Source organism: Gymnodraco acuticeps, unplaced genomic scaffold, assembly GCF_902827175.1.
Source record: "Gymnodraco acuticeps unplaced genomic scaffold, fGymAcu1.1, whole genome shotgun sequence".
In the NCBI taxonomy this organism is placed as follows: Eukaryota; Metazoa; Chordata; class Actinopteri; order Perciformes; family Bathydraconidae; genus Gymnodraco; species Gymnodraco acuticeps.
In genome coordinates, this window is record NW_022990258.1 from 18,445 (window position 1) to 40,000 (window position 21,556).

Sequence of the window (21,556 nt, forward strand, 5' to 3'; positions counted from 1 at the left end):
ATAATCATGTCTTTACAAAAGGCTGTATATGAGCATGTTACATCAACAACTTCATCCAAGTCGGCACCACAAGACTCTTTGAACACATCCCAATCAGTCCAGTCATAACATTCCTGCAAACAGGCTACAGATTCTTCTGTCCAGACATTTATGTCCTTCGTCAATGTTTTCTCTCGCTTCAAAACTGTTTTGTATATGGGCAGTAGATGCACACAGTTATGATCAGCAGAGCCCAGTGGGGGTAATGGGACTGACTTATGCCCCTTTCACACCAACGTGCTTTCAGGCTCCGGCTCGGAGCTGGAGCCTGAAAAGTGCCGTTTTTTCCTGTTCACACCGCAGAGGCGCCGCCTCTTAGCTCCGGAATCCGGTTCACTTCCAGCTCCAAAAAATGGTCGGTTTAGAGGCAAGAGCTCTTACGTCGAGGCGGGGGCAGGTAGATGCTGAAGACCACAAAGAAGTCTTGCATTTCGCATGTGATGTTTGTAAAGTTCCAAGTAAAGTCGTCCGATGCCTTCCATGTCGTTTCGTAAGAGGATAACCAAAGCGAACAGCGCTTCAATACAATCGGCCATTGTTGTTGTTGTCGATGTGAGGGATATCCGCGCGGTTTGGATTTTATGAAGCAGGCACGTAAACGGTGACGTCATGACGCAGCAGCGGCAGCCTTGGGCGGTGTGAACAGAGCGGGAGCAGAAAAGCTCCCGCTCGGAGCTAGAAAGGGAAAGCGCTGGTGTGAAAGCCGCACTAGAGGCTTCCTTTACTGACCCATAACACAGGTCTAATGTTTTATCCCGCCTGGTTGGACAGGAGACATATTGATACAAGTTAGTGAGTGTCTTTTTAAGGGTCACATGGTTAAAATCCCCAAGTATAAAGTTAAACAACCTCTCCCCTCCCCTCCCTTCTGTTTTCTGGTCATCTCTGAGATCTTACACATGTCGTATTTGTGAGTTTATAAAAGCAATTATGCAAATTAAATCCATTATAAAGAGAGGAAGAAGAGATGTGACTCCTTGACTTCTTCCCCACTGTGTCTGTCGTCCAATTTATTTCCCGCTAATCCGTTAATCTCCTCTTCACGTCCTCACTCTACCTTTCAACATTTTATTTATTATTTATTCATCTGCAGCCGTTCACAGAGAGTCTTAAACCACATCACATGCTTCAGAGGTCAGGAAATAACAGGGGCAGTAGAAGTACTCAGGTCTTGTACTTGAGTAAAAGGAGAAGTACTCAGGTCTTGTAGTTGAGTAAAAGTAGAAGTACTCAGGTCTTATACTTGAGTAAAAGGAGAAGTACTCAGGTCTTGTACTTGAGTAAAAGTAGAAGTACTCAGGTCTTATACTTGAGTAAAAGGAGAAGTACTCAGGTCTTGTACTTGAGTAAAAGTAGAAGTACTCAGGTCTTGTACTTGAGTAAAAGCAGAAGTACTCAGGTCTTGTACTTGAGTAAAAGGAGAAGTAGTCAGAGCTTGTACTTCAGTAAAAGTAGAAGTACTCAGATCATGTATACTTGAGTAAAGTAGAAGTACTCAGGTCTTGTACTTGAGTAAAAGGAGAAGTAGGCTACTCAGGTCTTGTACTTCAGTAAAAGTAGAAGTACTCAGGTCTTGTACTTGAGTAAAAGGAGAAGTACTCAGGTCTTGTACTTGAGTAAAAGTAGAAGTACTCAGATCATGTATACTTGAGTAAAAGTAGAAGTACTCAGGTCTTGTACTTGAGTAAAAGGAGAAGTAGGCTACTCAGGTCTTGTACTTCAGTAAAAGTAGAAGTACTCAGGTCTTGTACTTGAGTAAAAGTAGAAGTACTCAGGTCTTGTACTTGAGTAAAAGTAGAAGTACTCAGGTCTTGTACTTGAGTAAAAGGAGAAGTACTCAGAGCTTGTACTTCAGTAAAAGTAGAAGTACTCAGATCGTGTATACTTGAGTAAAAGTAGAAGTACTCAGGTCTTGTACTTGAGTAAAAGGAGAAGTACTCAGGTCTTGTACTTGAGTAAAAGGAGAAGTACTCAGGTATTGTACTTGAGTAAAAGGAGAAGTACTCAGGTCTTGTACTTGAGTAAAAGGAGAAGTACTCAGGTCTTGTACTTGAGTAAAAGGAGAAGTACTCAGGTCTTGTACTTGAGTAAAAGGAGAAGTACTCAGGTCTTGTACTTGAGTAAAAGGAGAAGTACTCAGGTCTTGTACTTGAGTAAAAGTAGAAGTACTCAGGTCTTGTACTTGAGTAAAAGTAGAAGTACTCAGGTATTGTACTTGAGTAAAAGGAGAAGTACTCAGGTCTTGTACTTGAGTAAAAGGAGAAGTACTCAGGTCTTGTACTTGAGTAAAAGGAGAAGTACTCAGGTCTTGTACTTGAGTAAAAGGAGAAGTACTCAGAGCTTGTACTTGAGTAAAAGTAGAAGTACTCAGATATTGTACTTGAGTAAAAGTAAAAGTACTCAGATATTGTACTTGAGTAAAAGTAAAAGTACTCAGATCTTGTACTTGAGTAAGAGTAGAAGTACTCAGATCGTGTACTTGAGTAAAAGTAGAAGTACTCAGATCTTGTACTTGAGTAAAAGTAGAAGTACTCAGATCTTGTACTTGAGTAAAAGTAAAAGTACTCAGATTGTGTACTTGAGTAAAAGTAAAAGTACTCAGATATTGTACTTGAGTAAAAGTAAAAGTACTCAGATCTTGTACTTGAGTAAAAGTAGAAGTACTCAGATCTTGTACTTGAGTAAAAGTAAAAGTACTCAGATTGTGTACTTGAGTAAAAGTAAAAGTACTCAGATATTGTACTTGAGTAAAAGTAAAAGTACTCAGATCTTGTACTTGAGTAAAAGTAGAAGTACTCAGATCTTGTACTTGAGTAAAAGTAGAAGTACGCCTCCAAATATGAACCACAGACTGTATATTTCCTCATTGCTGTCCGTCTGATGTGTTCCCCCCCCCCCCCCCCCCCCCCCCAGTGTCCAGCCTGAGTGTGGCACTAATAACCCCTCATACTCAGCGACCACCGCACTACAGCAGAAACTCCCTCTCAGCTCCTCTCTGCTCAGCAGCTGCTCGGTACTCTCTGTGATCGAACCGCTATTCACCGGATCACTAAGAGCTGTCGGAGCCATGCAGCTCCTCTGCAGCGTATGCACGGTTCACCTGCTGCTCTTCTGCCTCCCAGGTGAGAACATCTTCAGCCTCTTGTTTATTGTATTTTCACATTCAAAAAGATTGGGTTCATAGGATAGTAAAAAACAGATTAAAAAAAGAAATGTGGAGTTTAACATTTTCTTTTAAACCCCAAAGCTTTGGTATCATTTCATCGGCAGCTAATATTATTAACAAAAAATACAAATACTGCTACTACAACTACAAATCATAATAGTTTTGCTTCAGAAATGTGTTTTCATGTGTTTTACTAAAGTTGTACTCTGTATTTTAAATTATGCTTCAACTGTTGTTCAATTAGTGAAAAACGGAAGAAAGAAACGTCCAGCATGATGCCTTCACATGTCCATATATGTTCTGCTTGTATGCATATCTAGTTCTTGAAATGACATTGCCCATACTTTCATCACAAAAGTAGTTCTTATTTTTGCCGAGGGGAGGCGGGCTTTTATTGTGAAGGAATAAGTTATATTAGGATAATGGCTCTTTGGAGGAACCACAAAAAGACCCTTTGTTTAACAATGACTCACTCATATCTTCAATTATTTGAAGATAACTGTTTTGATGACGGCTGTGGCTCAAAGGCATAGCGCGTTCATCTTCAGATCAGGGGAGCACTGGTTCGATCCCCACTGCAGTCAGCATGTCGTTGGGCAAGACTCCTGCCCACTGTATTGAGTGTATGTAAGGCAATTAGGATTAACAAGTGACATGTAATGATTTAAAGTATATCTGTTTACAAACTCTTAGACAACTCTGGCTGAATAATCCAACTGTTATGTATCCAGTCGATGATCTTCTGTCAGCGCTGCCCCTGGCCAACTTGTGCTCGTAAGATGAGGCACACTCTGCGTGTAGCGAGGGGCGGCCCTGTCTTCTGTAACGTTTGTCTTTGACCAGGCGATATGTCCATGTCTATTTGCTGTGGTTCAGGCTTGGAAAGAAGTTTGTTACATTCATAGTGTGACTGATTGTGTGCGCACTCTCTCACACAAAGTTAACCCCTCCCCCATTTCAGAAGGCAATGACAATTTGGTGTTAACCTCTATATAAAGAGCAGCATGCCTCACATTAACTCCATCGTAAACCTAACATCATAATTATTAGATAGCAACAGACCGTTAAGGTGGGATGGGGTCGATAGGTCAAACACCAGCTGCGTCTGTGCCCTACAGTGAATGACTGACGCTGCATCAGTTACGCCTTTTTAGCTTCTTTGACCCAAACCATGTTTTTTCTGAGGAGTATTTTAAGTCGTTTGGCGACTGTGGCTGCGAGGGCGTGCGGTCGCCTTCAAACCAGAAGGTTGTCGGTTCGATCCCAGCATGTGCAGTCAACATGTTGATGTGACCTTGAAGATATGGAACTGTTGTGTGTGTGTGTGTGTGTGTGTGTGTGTGTGTGTGTGTGTGTGTGTGTGTGTGTTTCTCCAATTCAGGAACCTCTGAGCTGACCAGCCTCTCAGTTGATACAAACATAAGTTTAAAAAATGTAAAAGGAAACAATACCGAAAAATATATATACATTTATATAATATTTAATGACCGTCCTAGAGAGTGTATATCAGCTTGCTGTGTGTGTGTGTGTGTGTGTGTGTGTGTGTGTATGTGTGTGGACTTCAAGACAACGAGAGTGAATGCTGAGCAGTGATGAGAGTTTGATGTGAGGATTAAAGCCGCCCGTCCAGATGAGAGGAGTGACCACCAGAGATAAACCCAGCTGCAAACACGCCGCAAAGATGATATCATAATATCATTTAGTAGAAATTGTGCACAGAAGAAACCATGTCCAAAATATAGAAATGTGCAAAACCCATTAGTACTTCTTCTACTGCTAATACATGAACACCACATTTTACATACACATTTATTTCATTCTGACCATATAACAGGCTATCTGTTTTATCAATAATGTACACTGGACTTTTGAATGTATTGCATTTGACAGGTCTTTGTTGTGGCCCTAACTCTCTTGTTATCACCACTTTGCACCAGTCTCCCACAGTATCATAGTTTATCCTCTGCACCGTTTTTAAAGGTAAGACTCTCATTGTTTACTTGTGTCATTTTCTTTTACATTTTTTTAGAAGAGGTTTCATGAAAATCGGGCCAACAGGTTTTCCGTAATTCTTGGAAGTCGTTCTTCGGACTTTGGTGTGTTCATGAGCTTCGAGACACAATGTGGAAAGAACACATAGATATCTGTTTCAGGGTTTCAGATCCACCTTGTGATGGTTTTAATGTCGCATTTTCCACACAACATTAGTAAAATAATGTGTATCAGCTCCAGAATTTGGACTTGTTACAACGTTTAATGGCTGTTTCCTTGGCCCAAGCTTTACCCTTCCACCAAGTCTGATGCCATTGGGCCAGTAGCCGTAATTAGTTGATGTTAGGACCAAAAACAACAACCTTGTGCACGTGAGAAAACTGTAAATAAACAAGACCCAATCTTAGTCCAGACTTAGTCGTTACTATGAGCAAGGCAGTGAAGATGATGATGAATATGTGCTGCATTATGTGTGTGTGTGTGTGTGTGTGGGTGTGTGTGTGTGTGTGTGTGTGCCAGCTGGCATGCTTTCAGACCCGTTAGCCCTCACACTTCAGCTCCTCTGAGAGTTGACGCTGAGTCAAAGTGCTGAGTCATGAGCTCGCCGGACCGTGAAGACATTTGGACAATGAACGGAGACAATGAGAGGCGGAGCTGCAGGTTCGTTTACACTAAGACTTCCGGGTCGTAATGATCCCCACCTGGCAGGGAAGTCGTCAATTAGATGGGCCAATATAGGCCTGTTTCAATGGATCCGTACCGATGAAAGAAAAGGACCAAAAGCAGATCTCTTCCACCTCGCTGCTCTCCTTAAAAACATAACTAGAAAGTTAGTCGATATTACTGAAATTACTATTCTCGATACAATTTGATATCATCGTAAAAAACTAAGAGAAAACATAAATCATTCCTGTGTACTCAAACATACAGTCTATTGTTACTGCATTTTGGTCTTAGTTAGAACGTTTGAGAGGTCATAAATCCATCTCTACACCTGTTTTATATTGAAGCTCAAACTGTTTTTATTCAAGTTTCTCTGTCAAGTTAGGAGAGTCAAATAACGACAACATACTATCATATAGCATATGGGTTACTCCTCTACTTTGGATCCTATAGTTGAAATGGTCTGTCTCAGTCAGTAGGGGCTTGGACTGTGAGCCGTAGGGTCGCTGGTTCAAGTCCCTGAACAGACTTAAAAAAGATGGAGTGTGGACTGCTACTTGGAGAGGTCCCAGTTCACCTCCTGGTCCCTGCCGTGGAGCCAGACGCCTCCTTTTTATCAAAGCTTCTTCCAATAAGTGAATTACACCATACACACACACACACACACACACACACACACACACACACACACACACACACACACACACACACACACACACACACACACACACACACACACACACACACACACACACACACACACACACACACACACACACACACACACACACACACACACACACACACACACACTTCAAAACATGGTTCACTGAGAACTGCACCTGCACACACTAGTCTGTGTTGAGTATGGCGTGAGTGTTACATGTTGTGTTACATGTTGTGTTACATATTGTGTTACATGTTGTGTTACATGTTGTGTTACATGTTGTGTTACATATTGTGTTACATATTGTGTTACATGTTGTGTTACATGTTGTGATCATGGACGTTGCCCCTGGTTTCTGTGATGTGATTGTGAGGTGCTCAATGTGACATGTGCTGTATGTAGTAACGTGTGTTGTTTATTGTTCTCTTGTATCCTCACACCGGTATCTACTTGTCTTTCCTCCTTTTTATTTTATATATTTTCTTATAACTAATGCTGTTGATATGTTAATGTGATTTTAAGGGTGTCTATTACCATCTGGCCGTGTCGGCTAAAGCTGCACCATTTACTGTTTTAGTGACAGTTCATCGATGGGGACCGTCCACGACACTATACATAAACTAAACTAAACATTTCATAGTTTATATTCTAAAATGCATTCATAGCATTCACATTCCTAGTATGTGCGAACCTACCTGGCAAAAAACCTGCTTCTGATTCTGAGAAGATAAACATGTATAGAGACGTTCGGTTTAAGCTACATCTTTGTTCGCTTGCACAGGTCGCATGAAAACAAGAAGTCGTCCCAACAAATTCACAATTTGCTCCTGAGTTTAATGAAACCAAAATGAGCGGCTTCAATATAATGACTGAGCCTTTTTAATAAGAAACGACATATTAGTGTTTTAAAGAAATCTGTCTTTAGTAAATAACGATACTTTTGGACTGACACGTTGTTGGGTTAATGGGAAATAATAGAAAAGGGTTACTGCTAAAAAAAAAAAAAAAGAGTAGAGAATGTATATCAAGTCAATTAGAGGTAAATAATACTCACTCCAATGTCCAATAGAAAAGCAATAAGGTAAGATGAATGCAGTTAAACAAGTACGCTTGAATAGTAAAGCAATATTGGCTTGAAAAGTATTATTGCGCCTGATATTTAAAAGATAATATTGTACCAGGGTTTTGTCTGCATCGGGTAACAGGAGCGCTGTGCCCGGTACGTCCACACAGCAGCTTTAAACAACGCTTCCAACGCTTCTCTGCCCGTTGACTTTGAATGGGGATGACGTCACTTTGCCTCGCTTTTCGCCGAACTGCATTGTGGGGGAGCGAAGCGAAGATTTCCAGGATTTCCAGGATGTTCAGGATTCAAAAGTTGAGCAATGTTTAACTTTTGAAGCTGAGCTGGAAGCGTCAGCCAATCAAATCCTGTTTATGCAAATCTGACAGTAGAAACGCGAGCCAATCAAACCACGTGTAAGCAGGGAGAGCCAGACCGCAGTTCATTTCCTCATATTCCAAACGAGAAATTACGGTAGTAAATCACCCGGTTCTTTACGACCAGAACTATTAACGGGATACAAACCGGAGGAACCGGGAGGTGGCAGAGACAGTGGGTGAAACTGGTAGGTTTTCGCCTGTTTGGGGAGTTTATATATATATATTTATATATTGCTCGCATAAAATCCCCGGGGTTTTTTGCTTTGTATGTCGGGGGCGGGAGATTCATGTGATTGGTTGTTGGTCGCGTTGCTCGCAAAAAATCCCCAAGCTTTCAGACACGCCCAGCTCCTAGATTTTCAAGATTTTTGAAAAGCTGCTGTGTGGACGTACCTTACTCTCAGCGTGCGCCCTCAAACCAAAATGCAGATCTTTCCCGTAAAACATTCAAGTGATGCCAGAAAACAATATTTCTGTTCCTCAAAAACTTTATAATGACTCCAGAAATCTGAGTGTCAAACAGAGACAGCTTTGTTTTACAGAGAATAATTATGGGATGGATGTCTGAGAGTTTATTTTCCTTTTCTCTGTAGAGGAAGTAAAGAAACCGTAACTCTGGATTTATGTGTTGTTTGAGGTGCGATACGTGACTCAGCAGCTTGAAGACATGAACACACTATTATTTTCCACTTCGAGAGACTTCGACCGTCGTTATCGCTTTTCTCATAATGACATATCCTGGTCTCCATATCTGTCTGACTGATTCAGAGCTTTACTCCCACATTTCCATATTTGCACAGGATGTTAACACTGTGTGCCTACAGTCATAAAGGAGTTCAGTAATATATCACAGTGCAGTCATCTGAAGGTCTTTCTCCTGACAGTGGTCTTGTGTGCTTCCTTTTTTGTGCAAGGCATGCTGGTAACCCTCTGTGCTTACTTGTATCTGTCAAGTCTCCTCCTGCAGGGTGGAATCTCTCTGTCCTTGGTGTTGGAGGTTCACAAACAGCGTTACGATAACGAGTATTTATACATGATCATTTGACTTATTCAGTGGTTCCAAAACTCTAGGTTTGGGGCCCAAGATGATTCTGCTGGGCCTTCAGTGCTCATGAGATCATTTAAAAGATGATTAAAACATAGGCAGTGGAGAGGTGGGGGTCTTGTCTTAGCTGCAGTCTGTCTGCAGCTAAAGAACATCAATGCTGATGCAGTCAACTTTAAAAACATAAACGAGACCATGATTTCTTTCCTCAAATTAATTGTATTTGTTGCGTGAACCTTCATTTTGACGTCTTGGGTTAAATTGATGTTTATCACATACTTATAAGAAATCAAACTTACTTCGAAACTGTTTTTTTAACACATTTTAGATTCAAATCAGATGTTTCCTGGCACTGCTACATAACGGCTTGATACTATCTGGGTGACAGATGAACATTAGTACTTCTCAATGGTCTATCTGGAGCCCCTTAGCTGTCAGGACCACAGGAGACCGTCTTCTGAGTTCATTTCCTCGATAACAGCAAAAATAAAACAACAATTAGAAACTCCTCAAAGTTTAAAGCTGAACACCTCGTAAGACTGAACACTAACTCGCTTGTCACCCAACAAAAACACTGCGATAACTTAATTGTGAATATATTATACTTCTGAATCATTTCCAGGTAAAAACCTTATATTTCTACATGTTATCTGAAATCTCTTGTATATTGCTCGTAGGGCTGAAATAAAGTGCATTCCTCATAACACTGCATGTTGAATGCCTTGCTTAACAAATGACCCCCCAGAGTGCAGCATCCTCAGACCAACACACTGAAGCAACAGAAAGATATTTCTCTCTGACCTTCGAGCAAGTTTCTTTGGCTGCTAGAGTTCAGCCTGTCTACGGGAGACTGACTGCAGCTGACAGGGACGTCTGTGTCGTTAACATATCTTTATAAACTATTTACACAGCTCAAGTGTCGTCGGCTGTTCAAGACGTTTCTTTACTTATATGCTCACAGGACTGAAGACGGTTCTGCCTCCATCAACCTGATGGATCAGTCTTCAGTTGTATCTGCTTTGATTTACAGCATGGAGTACATCTGATATGATTGATTCTAAAACATATGCCCTTCACCTCTCACAGCATCACTCTTGTTCATTACCTTATGGACACCCTAATGTGTGTTTACACTATTAGGGTTTTATTGGAGAGTGGTTGAGGTCTGTGTGACACCTGCTGCCATCTGTACACGCTCATGATCCTTGTAGTCAGTGGCCATCATCATGTCTTATGGTTGCATTGCATTCTGGTACCTTTCAGCTAACCTAACTCTATTGATTTAGATGTATTCAGTGCTCTAGTTTAGGTGCAGTCCAAGGCTGAATCAAAGAGATGTGTTGTTGTTTTTGGGTACCTGGAGACAGGGCTCTGACAGCTGAAGACTACGTTTAATGCAAACCTATTGCATCGTCTTTAAATATCGTGTGGGAAGGCATGGAAAAGTGAAAAGCTAGAAAATCTAGCACCTTCAAAAGGTCTGACTCATATGTGTTATTTACTGACACAGAAGAGAGGATTGAACAGACCCACTAGCATGATTTATTTCCACCTCCATCATCAGGAATGATCTCTCTGCTGTTCCACAGACACGTTCTTATTAATCTGAGAACCTGCAGGTTAATTGAAGTGGGAAATGTGGTTTCCATGTGTGTTATGAAGTGTGTACTCAGAGCGTCGCTGTGGGACGGACTGAGCTGCAGGAGATATGAGACATTTCAGGATTAAACAAAGCAGCAGAGAAAAGCTCTTTCTACACACGGTCAACCTTTTAACCTTCAAAATACTATTACAAATAATTAGGTGAACATTCATTTCAAGATGTACAACAAAGTTTGGATAGTCAAAGTAGAGCCATGGTATAAAGATGTTGATGATTTAAACGTAATTATTACATAGATGCTGTGTAAGCTTTAGGGCAGGGCCACTTTGTGATTGACAGGTTGCTTCCACATCTTACAACTTGAAGCCTTTCCCAGTTTCGCTTTATGAAAGTTAATTGTTTCATTCTGGCCCTGAGATATAGTGCTTTCGAGCAGTTGTGCTAATCTCCACCTTTGGCGATAAACAAAATGTAAAATCAGATGCTTCAAAACCATAATTCACAAACGAATGCGTGACCTCACGGTGACTCCGTCTGTGGTCCTGCGGCTTGGTTCAAAGAGTTCTTATTTAAGTACACACTTGGGTTAATGAGGATGTCATGCTCTCTGTCTTTCTATTACCCAGTGTGCTTTGCTGCTCATGGTCGCTATGCTCAGAAGCTGATGACTGACTTGTTCTCCAACTACACCAGCGCCTTGCGTCCGGTGGAGGACACCGACCACATCATCAACGTCACACTGCAGATCACTCTCTCCCAGATCATCGACATGGTAACCACACCCTGATCCTGACCTTCAGCTTGTGTTTATTATTGGATGAACTGATGTGTATATCCTTTCTCCAGGATGAGCGTAACCAGATCCTGACAACATACCTGTGGGTCCGCCAGGTGTGGAATGACGCCTACCTCACGTGGAAGAAAGAGGACTATGATGGTCTCGACACTATCCGCATACCCAGCAGCTACGTATGGAGACCTGACATTGTTCTGTACAACAGGTTGGTACATCTGATCTGCCCGACTGCAGGACATCTGCAGGACAGAAGAATGACTAATAAGCACGATCTCATCCATTCAAGGTTTGGTAGTACCAGATGACATGTAACCAGAGAGCAACGAGTAATCAGCTCAGATCGAATCTGCAAAGAGCAATCAGATCCTAGTTACATTGCCAAGGACACTTGAAAAGATGTTGAACTACATATTTAATATATGCCAATTTAAACATTTGGATTAGTTTCAATTAATTATCATTTGTGGAAGGGGAAAATAAGACGAGTAGGGATTTGGGTAAACATGTATGTTATTATCAACTGATATATCAATAAAGGATCATTTTCGTTTTCTTTGACAAATATATTAACATGATCATGTTTTGAGGATATTTACCACATGTTTTGTTCTGGTCTGAGGACAGAGGGTCTAAGGACAGAGGGTCTAAGGACAGAGGGTCTGAGGACAGAGGGTCTAAGGACAGAGGGTCTAAGGACAGAGGGTCTAAGGACAGAGGGTCTGAGGACAGAGGGTCTAAGGACAGAGAGCCTAAGGACAGAGGGTCTGAGGACAGAGGGTCTAAGGACAGAGGGTCTGAGGACAGAGGGTCTAAGGACAGAGGGTCTAAGGACAGAGGGTCTAAGGACAGAGGGCCTAAGGACAGAGGGTCTAAGGACAGAGGGCCTAAGGACAGAGGGTCTAAGGACAGAGGGTCTAAGGACAGAGGGTTTAAGGACAGAGGGCCTAAGGACAGAGGGTCTAAGGACAGAGGGCCTAAGGACAGAGGGTCTAAGGACAGAGGGTCTAAGGATAGAGGGTCTAAGGACAGAGGGTCTAAGGACAGAGGGTCTAAGGATAGAGGGTCTGAGGACAGAGGGTCTGAGGACAGAGGGTCTAAGGACAGAGGTTCTGAGGATAGAGGTTCTGAGGACAGAGGGTCTAAGGACAGAGGGTCTGAGGACAGAGGGTCTGAGGACAGAGGGTCTAAGGACAGAGGTTCTGAGGATAGAGGGTCTGAGGACAGAGGGTCTAAGGACAGAGGGTCTAAGGACAGAGGGTCTGAGGACAGAGGGTCTAAGGACAGAGGTTCTGAGGATAGAGGGTCTGAGGACAGAGGGTCTAAGGACAGAGGGTCTAAGGACAGAGGGTGTCGTTTTTCTCATACTGATATTCTGAACAATCTGTGCTGTATTTGCTGTAAAGTGTCTCTACTGTAGGCTATTTGTATTATATGTTCAGCACTTTGGCTCCACCAAACATCGTTTATAAATGTGCTATATAAATAAAACTTGATTTGATTTGATTTAAATATTTTTCCGTAAGTCTGTAGAAAAGGCTCTGTAGCCGAGACATCTCTGCAACACCATGTGTTACAGAATGGTATTTCTCATTTACCAAATATTGTGCCTCTAGTGATTTGCATATTTTGGACAATGTTTTCAATGTTTTAAGAAATCCAAAAGTATTTAGATCGGATTAAACTATGTCTATCCAATTGGATTATTACTAATTAGAACATTTGCCATGTAATTTGTGTTAAGTAACTGACTAAGTAATCTGACCCCCTGTGGTCTCCTGTTCCTTCTCCCTGCCTTCACACCCTCCTCTTCCTCCATCACAGTGCAGACGACGAGTTTTCCAGCTCCATGGAGACCAACGTGGTGATTCGTCACGACGGGCAGATCATGTGGGACCAGCCAGCCATCACCAAAAGCTCCTGCTCCGTGGATGTGGCCTTCTTCCCCTTCGATCTGCAGCAGTGTCACCTAACCTTTGGGTCCTGGACTCACAACGGCAACCAGATGGACTTGTTCAATGCCTTAGACACTGCGGACCTGGCAGACTTCGTGCCCAATGTGGAGTGGGAGGTGAGTCACATTGTCAACAAGCTCAAATGAAGACCTCAGTCTGAAATTATTTCACAATATCAAATGATACTTTTCTCTCCAGGTCCTGGGCATGCCAGCCAAGAAGAATGTAATCTTGTACGGTTGCTGTTCTGATCCGTACCCAGACATCACCTTCAGCCTCCACCTGAAGAGACGGGCCTCCTTCTACATCTTCAACCTCCTCATCCCCTGCATGATGATTTCCTTCCTGGCGCCATTGGGCTTTTACCTGCCGGCAGATTCTGGTGAAAAAGTTTCTCTGGGTGTCACCGTGCTGCTGGCCCTCACCGTCTTTCAGTTGCTGGTGGCTGAGAGCATGCCACCCTCCGAGAGCGTCCCACTGATAGGTGAGAAAACTTAGAGTCCCTGATTTTTAAATGTTGTTATTTTTGTCAAGAATCGAATGCAATCTATTGGTTTTTGTAATCAATGATTTCCATATCAACTGTTAAGTAGTGTATTTATATAATAAGGACATCTTTCTGCCGCTTCAGAAACGGACCTTGAGACTGGGTTCTCATTAGAGAGCTTTTTGAAGATTACTGGCAATCATTCAGGTTTGACATTGGCAGAATGAGTAGAGGGCAGAAGGCAGTGGCCGACTCTGAGGCTGCCTGAGTGGGTAGTGTGGACAAATAAAAAGCGGAAGAGTTTTATGTGATTGTGTTTCAACAGGCAGAACGTTTTCTTGCATGTAGGGCAGCCTTCAAGGCACTGCCCCATAAGTCATTGCATCTTGTTTTCTCCTGGAAGAGCACCCTACAGGGTACTTCATTATATTTCCAATACTGTGACTGCTCAACTAGAGGGCACTGTATCCTGCTTTATCTTCCCTGAGTCCAGCTGGATACACAAACAAACAATATGAAACACAAAGTCATAGTTTTCATGTATTATCGATTGTTGGCAAATACTTAAAGCCGCCTGAAAATGGGCACATTTCTTTTTGAACCAGTCAACAAAGGCAGGCTAGAGGTCGTGTGCTTGCCTGATAGGCAAAGCCAGTATGCAGTGACAAAGTTGTCGTGTGATTATATCACAGAAACTGAGCGCTTGTGAGAGTGGATTCCTGCCTCCTGTCAAACAAGTACAACTGCTTCTGACCCTTCTACATGTCATTACAGCTTCAACTCTTCACATTACCATATACTGGTAGTAGGGTTGTTTTGGGCTTGATAGGGGGGTCCCTTATTGACCCTAACATAATATAAGTGATTGTGTATCTGCAACCGACCTGTCCCAAAATGGCATGTTCTATGGACTCTTGTAAGTTTTGAAAAGAACAAAAATCCATTGTGCACGTACGCAACTCCCACCGAAGGAATACTAACGGTGTGTCAACATGATAATGATCAAACCAGAAATGCAGTAAAAGGCCGGAGAGCTCCAGCAGGCAAAGCAGCACTGGAAAGGCCAGGGATTGAAGAAACACAGCAACAGCAAAGCTGCAGTCGTAATAATTAAACGTTGTCACTGAAGAAAGACTTAACTGAGTTCTTAAGGACCTTCTTAATATCACGGCAGCCTCTCGGCAAAGCACTGGTGAGCAGAGCTGGTGATACTTGCTGTAGCTACGAGAGTAGGATTTACACGTACTACTGTTTATTACTACTCATTCTGGAATATCCACGTGACTTTTAACGTAAATGCATTATAAAGAAAAGTGTTTAAATGGAATTACTAGATTGACTGAACTCACAAGTAAATTATTAATGAATATTATTTTTGTTTTTTTCACACTTGACTTTAGTGAGTGTGTAGATATGGCCGGCAGCGCAGGTCCAATGAAGGAAGATCAGTGTTTGTGCCCCATCTGTCTGGATGTGTTCACTGAACCAGTTGCCACACCATGTGGACACAACTTCTGCAAGACCCGCATCTCTAAGAACTGGGATATTAAAGTCCCTGCCCAGTAAGACCTAAGCTCAGAGTCAACACATTGATCTCTCAGATGGCTGATCAGATAAGACAGACGGCTCAACAGAAAGCCAGCTGCAGCAACTCAGAGCCTCAACTGCCCAGATCAGAAGACTTTGATGTCTGCACTGGAACCAAACTGAAGGCCCTGAAGTCCTGCCTGGTGTGTTTTACCTCCTGCTGTGAGACTCACCTGGAGCCTCACGTGACAACACCATGCCTGAAAAAACATCAGCTAATCAATCCTGTGGAGGACCTGGAAGCCAGGATGAGCATGATGCACGATAAACCTCTGGAGCTGTTCTGCAAGAGTGACCAGACATGTGTCTGCATGCTTTTAGACCACAAGACACATTGTATTGTTCCTCTGAAAGGAGGATATGAAGAAAGAAAGGCACGACTTGGGAAGATAGAGGATGAAATGCACCAAGTGATTCAGGAGAGACAGCTGAAGGTAGAGAATACCACACGTACAGTTGAGCTCAGAAATACAGTGGCAGGTAGAGAGATAGCAGACAGTGTTCGGGTCTGCACCCTCTGAAGGAGTTGGTTGAGAGCAGCTGAGCTCATTGAGACAATCGAAGCAAAGCAGAGGCCGACACAGAAACAGGCTGGAGCAGCTGTCAAACTCCGAAGACCACCTCCACCTCATTGAAACCTTCCCGTCCCTGAAAGTCGCTCCCCCCACCAAGAACTGGACAGGGGTCCGTCTTCCATCATATGAGGGGACGGTGGCGAGAGCTGTGGATGAGCTGGAGGAGACCCTCAGTAAAGAGATGAGGAAGGTCTATGAGGCGGAGCTTGAGAGGGTGCAGCAGTTCGCAGCGGATGTGACACTTGATCCCCGTACAGCAAATCCCTGGCTCGTCCTGTCTGAGGAGGGAAAACAATCCAACTTGGGGAGGTGTATAAGGATCTCCCTGACATCCCTGAAAGGTTCTCTTTGTATGCAAGTGTTTTAGCAAAGCAGAGTTTCGCTTCAGGAAGGTTTTACTATGAGGTTCAAGTCACAGGGAAGACTACGTGGGACATAGGAGTGGCCAGAGAGTCCGTTACCAGGAAACGACAGAAGAACGGTTACTGGACGGTGTCTTTGAGGAGCGAGAATGAGTACAAGCCTCTTGATGACGAGCGTGTCACTCTCTCTCTGAGGTCAAAGCCTGAAAAGGTGGGGGTGTTTGTGGATTATGAGGAGGGTCTCCTTCTACGACGTTGATACTGCATCTACTCCTTTAGCGGCTGCTCCTTCACTGAGAAACTCCCATTCTTCAACCCCTGTAGCCTTTATGTCCTGATGATGGTGGTGAAAGCGCTGCCCCTGTGATCCTCCGCCCTCCACCTACAGTCCAGCTTAACTTGATGCTACTCAAGAATGAGAACTAATCTGTGATGAGCAACACCTCACAGCCTGTAACTCAGACACATCGTTCACTGCTGCTGTTATCTTAAAAGGATGCACTGTATCTTCTCTGTGTCGTGGCCAATAGCAGCAGGTGGTGCATGATCAGAAATACACTGTTATACACTGAAGAAGAAAGAGCAGGTGCACCATCAAGATGTGAAACGAAAACCTCTCATCATTTTCAATCTTCTTGATATTTGTCATGGTGTTTGCACTTGGGTTATTTATGCATACATTAGAAATGTGCATCGAAACAGAACTCATTACATGTGTTGCAATGTTATAGATGACCTACACATACAGTGGTATTTTATCATTTATCATCGTTCCTTTAAGATTTGGGTAATTTTGGTAAAACACAAACTGGTGCAATTAGAAATAAGCATTTGCAAGTTTTAAATGGTTGTTTTATTTATACATCGTTGTGCAGTTCCTGTATTCATGGTGTCATGGCCTGGCTCTGGGTCGTAACACAAGAACAGGTCCTCACACACACACACACACACACACACACACACACACACACACACACACACACACACACACACACACACACACACACACACACACACACACACACACACACACACACACGCTTGGTGCTCTCTTCCCGTAAAACGATGTTACAGTTGGTGCAGTCTTCCTCGTGTTTAACCATGTTGTATCTCTGCATCTTCTACCTTCCCTCTCTCACCATAAGAGAGTCCAACCCAGTCTCACGGCATTTCGTGTTATAGTCACGACATGTAATCTATTGATTCGTGTTCACCATCACGATTTCCCCCTTTGTTTCGTGTCACACAGAACGATTTTAAAAGCAACGTATTTCTATTGGTAGTGCGTTTCGTGCCTGCGTCTTTTTGTCCGGTCGGGTCGTGGAACACCGGAAGCTGTGTGGTTCATAAAAACATGTTCTGACTCAATATCAAGCCACCATTATTGCTTTTATTTTAAATCGTATAATGACTTTTGTTTCCGTCTGCGAGGAACAGAAATGGCTCAGAGATTCAGATCAGATGTAATCGTAAAAAACAATTAAAAATGAATGTTAAATATGATGAGATAGTTTATTGCTGAGAGGGGGAACATCAAGCTCATCTGTAATTGTTTGGTCTGTGCTCTCTTTTGTTTCCTAACATATAAACTGAGCAGGCAGTACAAAGTTTGGAGTACAGTTTGAAGCCCGGCAGCGAACACCCTCTTTCTGTGAGGCCTGCCAGGGGCTATTTTAAAATACAACAATCACCGCGGTGGAATCAATGCGTCCCAATGATGCCAACAGCAGTTCATTACATCTGCACATTTCAGCAGAGCACTTTCTGTACAGCCTGTTTCCATCTCACTGAAGTACAACGAGTACAAGTCCTAAATAATTGAACTGCGTACGAAGCCAGAATGCGTGCTACTTCTACAAATCCCTATAAGCTCATCTAGTTTTTAAAAAAGTACATATTTATCCAGTTTCTCAAGGTTGACATTTCTTAGTCGACGAAGATGTAACTTTTCAATTAATATAAGTTGATATAATGAACGGATCTTAAACATTTTGAGATGTGTCTTTGAGCACCTGTAAAAGCGCTAACAAATTAAATCTATTATTATTATTATCATGTGCCGAGAAGAAAATAACTCATTCAGCATAAAAAGAGTACTAGAAAATCACTTGGCAACTAAACATCTTAGTCGACTTCAGCAAAAAGACCGATTAACGGACAATGATTCGGGAAACTTGTGTTTATAATGTGAAAAAAAAGTTGATTTAAACCTAAACTAACAGAACATGTAAAGAGAGTGGAGAGAAGTGAGTTTAAAAAGAGTTTTTAAAGTCTTCAGATGGAAGTCGTGAGATCCAGAGATTGAGTGCAGCCATGTGTTTGGCATTCAATGTTTTGTAGGTGTTCAACCTGAAGGCCCCTTTAAAAACTGATCCATCATTTTGTGTTATTGTTTTCGACAGCATTATTTGAAAAACTAAAACGAGTCAAGAAAACCACAGCGTTAGCCTGGGTCAAAGTATCTCTTCTTGCAAACATAAAGATTTTCTTTAATCTCCAATCTCTTTTTGTTGACAGGAAAGTATTACATCGCCACCATGACCATGGTCACTGCCTCCACAGCACTCACCATCTTCATCATGAACATCCACCACTGCGGCCCCGAGGCTCGTCCCGTCCCGCAGTGGGCCGAGCGCTTCATCCTAAACTACCTCGCCCGCATCTGTTTCGTATACGAGGTCGGTGAGAACTGCCTCGGCGGGGCGACCTCCAGCAAGGAGCCTCTGTCTGAGGAGGGGTCTGAAGCTGGAGCAGCAAACAACAGCAACCCAAAAGGAACACACTGGGACGGGAAGGGGCAAGTGTGGGCCGGGAGGGTGGAGGAGGACGGGGCGGGGGGATCAATGAAGCCGGGGCGGGACTCAAGCAACCAGACTGAGTGGACGGAGGACATGTTTGTGACCATCGACCACTCCGAGGAGGAAGGAGCTGCAGGAGGAACTGACGGGGAGCGAGAGGACTCAGCCTGTGGAGGAGGAGGTGAGCATGTGGAGGAAAAGAAAGGCGTAGGAGGTGAAGAGGCCGGCGGAGGCAGCGCCGGGGAAAACAGGAGGGAGATCTTTGTGAACACCGTGTGTGTGTGCCAGCACCAGGGACTCCGCAAACATGTTGAGTACATTGCCAACTCGTACCAGGACCAGCGGGCCGCACAGCTGCGCATCGGGGAGTGGAGGAAGGTCGCCAAGGTCATGGACCGCTTCTTCATGTGGCTCTTCTTCATTATGGTCTTCTTCATGAGCATCCTAATCCTGGGAAAAGCCATCTGATGGAAATCCAACCTCAGAGATTCCCATGAGATGATAATGGTGGTTTCGAGTTGGCACCCCGATGCAATGGTTCGTTTATAATGTCTTAAATCATACGTACCTTCAAACACGTGATCAAGGTTATCTTACACTGATCGTTGTGATCCATTAATGACGCACATCAACTGCTCAGAAATACAGCCATTATGTCCCTTTGCTCCTGATATCAGAACATCCCATGCTCTTTGGAGTACTTTTAATATCTGGTGACATTTCAAACTAAGTTCCAGCTGGCGCACTTGAAGCTGATTTTAGCACGTTTCACTTGTTTGGAGGAAAACTTGATTTTAAGTATAAATATCATCATGAAATGTTCTTAAGAGACGAAGGCAACATTATACACACACACACACACACACACACACACACACCACACACACACACACACACACACACACACACACACACACACACACACACCACACACACACACACACACACACACACACACACACACACACACACACACACACACACACACACACACACACACACACACACTATCACGTTAAAGTATGCCACACTTTTTATATCAAGACCTTCTGAGTGTTTCTTAAACTTAAATGCATGCAGGATTGTTTTTAAGTCATCACGTTGAAATGTGGGGTATTTGGGACAAGAAGTATTTTTTCATTTAGTCTATGTATCTTTTATTAAAGCATAAAGAATATTAACATCTTTCCCCTTCATCTCGTTAAACTACTGAAGCTCAGATTACCTGAGGTTTTGAATGATCAGAATTGGCATCAATCAACTAACTGTTGCTCTCAAACAAATGAAGAATACATTAGTTGTAAAATAGCAGATGTTGGACCCGGCCTGAGTTTTGCTAAATCAAATATAGATCTGTTGGTATTTGGGCCACAGACGGCTCACAGTTGGTCCTCCGGGCGGAAACCTGGAGAATGCTTTATTAAAACAAATCCTTTCTTCTAATAAAATGATAACACACTGCAATTATAAAAGGTTCACAGCGGACCGATGACTGAGGGTGTTGAATAATGATTCAGAGATAATCCTGCATAATGAAGCCCTCACATTGTGAGTGTTGGAGAGTTACTCGTGCCATGTATCTGCACATAGACAACGAGTGGTAATCAATGTGGTTTTCTCACGAAGGCACATATTTATTCACTGCAAGAAATGACCTTAACAAGTATTATCACCATGTGTTCAGAAGTCTTTATTTATTCAAATTAATCAAATATAATGATGCTTTAAGTTGTTGGGAGATTGGCTGCGAGTTCACCCAATTTTACAAGATTAAAATGCTATGATACTTTGTCGTTTTAAAAGCAGTAAATAGCTTTGAAAGATAAACCCTTTTACTCATCATGTCCCGATCAGCACACATCTTGGTCACAATGATTCCCTGAACAAATGTTAGATTGAATTAAAATGTGTACGCTTCTTCCAAAATAAAAAAGGGTACTCGACCTTGACCTTCATGATGTTAACACAACAACATGCCAAACTTCTTCAATATGTCTTGTTTGTGGTGTTTGTCAACAGACATATTTACACATGACACACAGTTGATTAAAGATTTCTTATTAAAAATGCTTTGTTTACTGATTTTTTTTGACTTTCCTCAGAATATACCCACTGCTAATAAAAAGTCTGCAATGTATGTCAAAAGAATGGGCTAATAACGAGGTAGACAGGATCCTCATCATTGACTGCAAATGCAGACATATAACCAACTCCTCAAAGTCCCCAGCAGTGCTCGTACCCTGCAGGCGCAACACGGCAGCAGCAGATGGAGCTAAAAGGTCTACAATAAATGTTAAACTCCAGCCTGCCCAAAACATACTTTCATACAATTCTCCTTAAGTCCTGAACATGTATACTGAATGTCATTGTGCATTTATTTA

General features: G+C 42.7%; 1 protein-coding gene across 1 annotated transcript; it reads left to right on the plus strand.

The window, feature by feature from the left end:
- Positions 1-3,061: 3,061 nt before the first annotated feature.
- LOC117549088 (neuronal acetylcholine receptor subunit alpha-10) lies at positions 3,062-21,244 on the plus strand. Its single transcript, XM_034220682.1, has 6 exons — positions 3,062-3,161; positions 11,245-11,390; positions 11,465-11,619; positions 13,236-13,482; positions 13,565-13,850; positions 18,895-21,244. Exons 1-6 carry the CDS (start codon positions 3,107-3,109, stop codon positions 19,641-19,643), a joined length of 1,638 nt encoding a protein of 545 aa, XP_034076573.1. The 5' UTR covers positions 3,062-3,106; the 3' UTR covers positions 19,644-21,244.
- The last annotated feature ends 312 nt before the right edge of the window (positions 21,245-21,556 follow it).

Coding starts and splice junctions, on each gene's coding strand:
- LOC117549088 (XM_034220682.1), top strand. CDS start 3,107: ATGCAGCTCCTCTGCAGCGTATGCACGGTTCACCTGCTGCTCTTCTGC. Junction 11,391..11,464: donor TCTCCCAGATCATCGACATG/GTAACCACACCC, acceptor TCCTTTCTCCAG/GATGAGCGTAACCAGATCCT. Junction 11,620..13,235: donor GACATTGTTCTGTACAACAG/GTTGGTACATCT, acceptor CCTCCATCACAG/TGCAGACGACGAGTTTTCCA.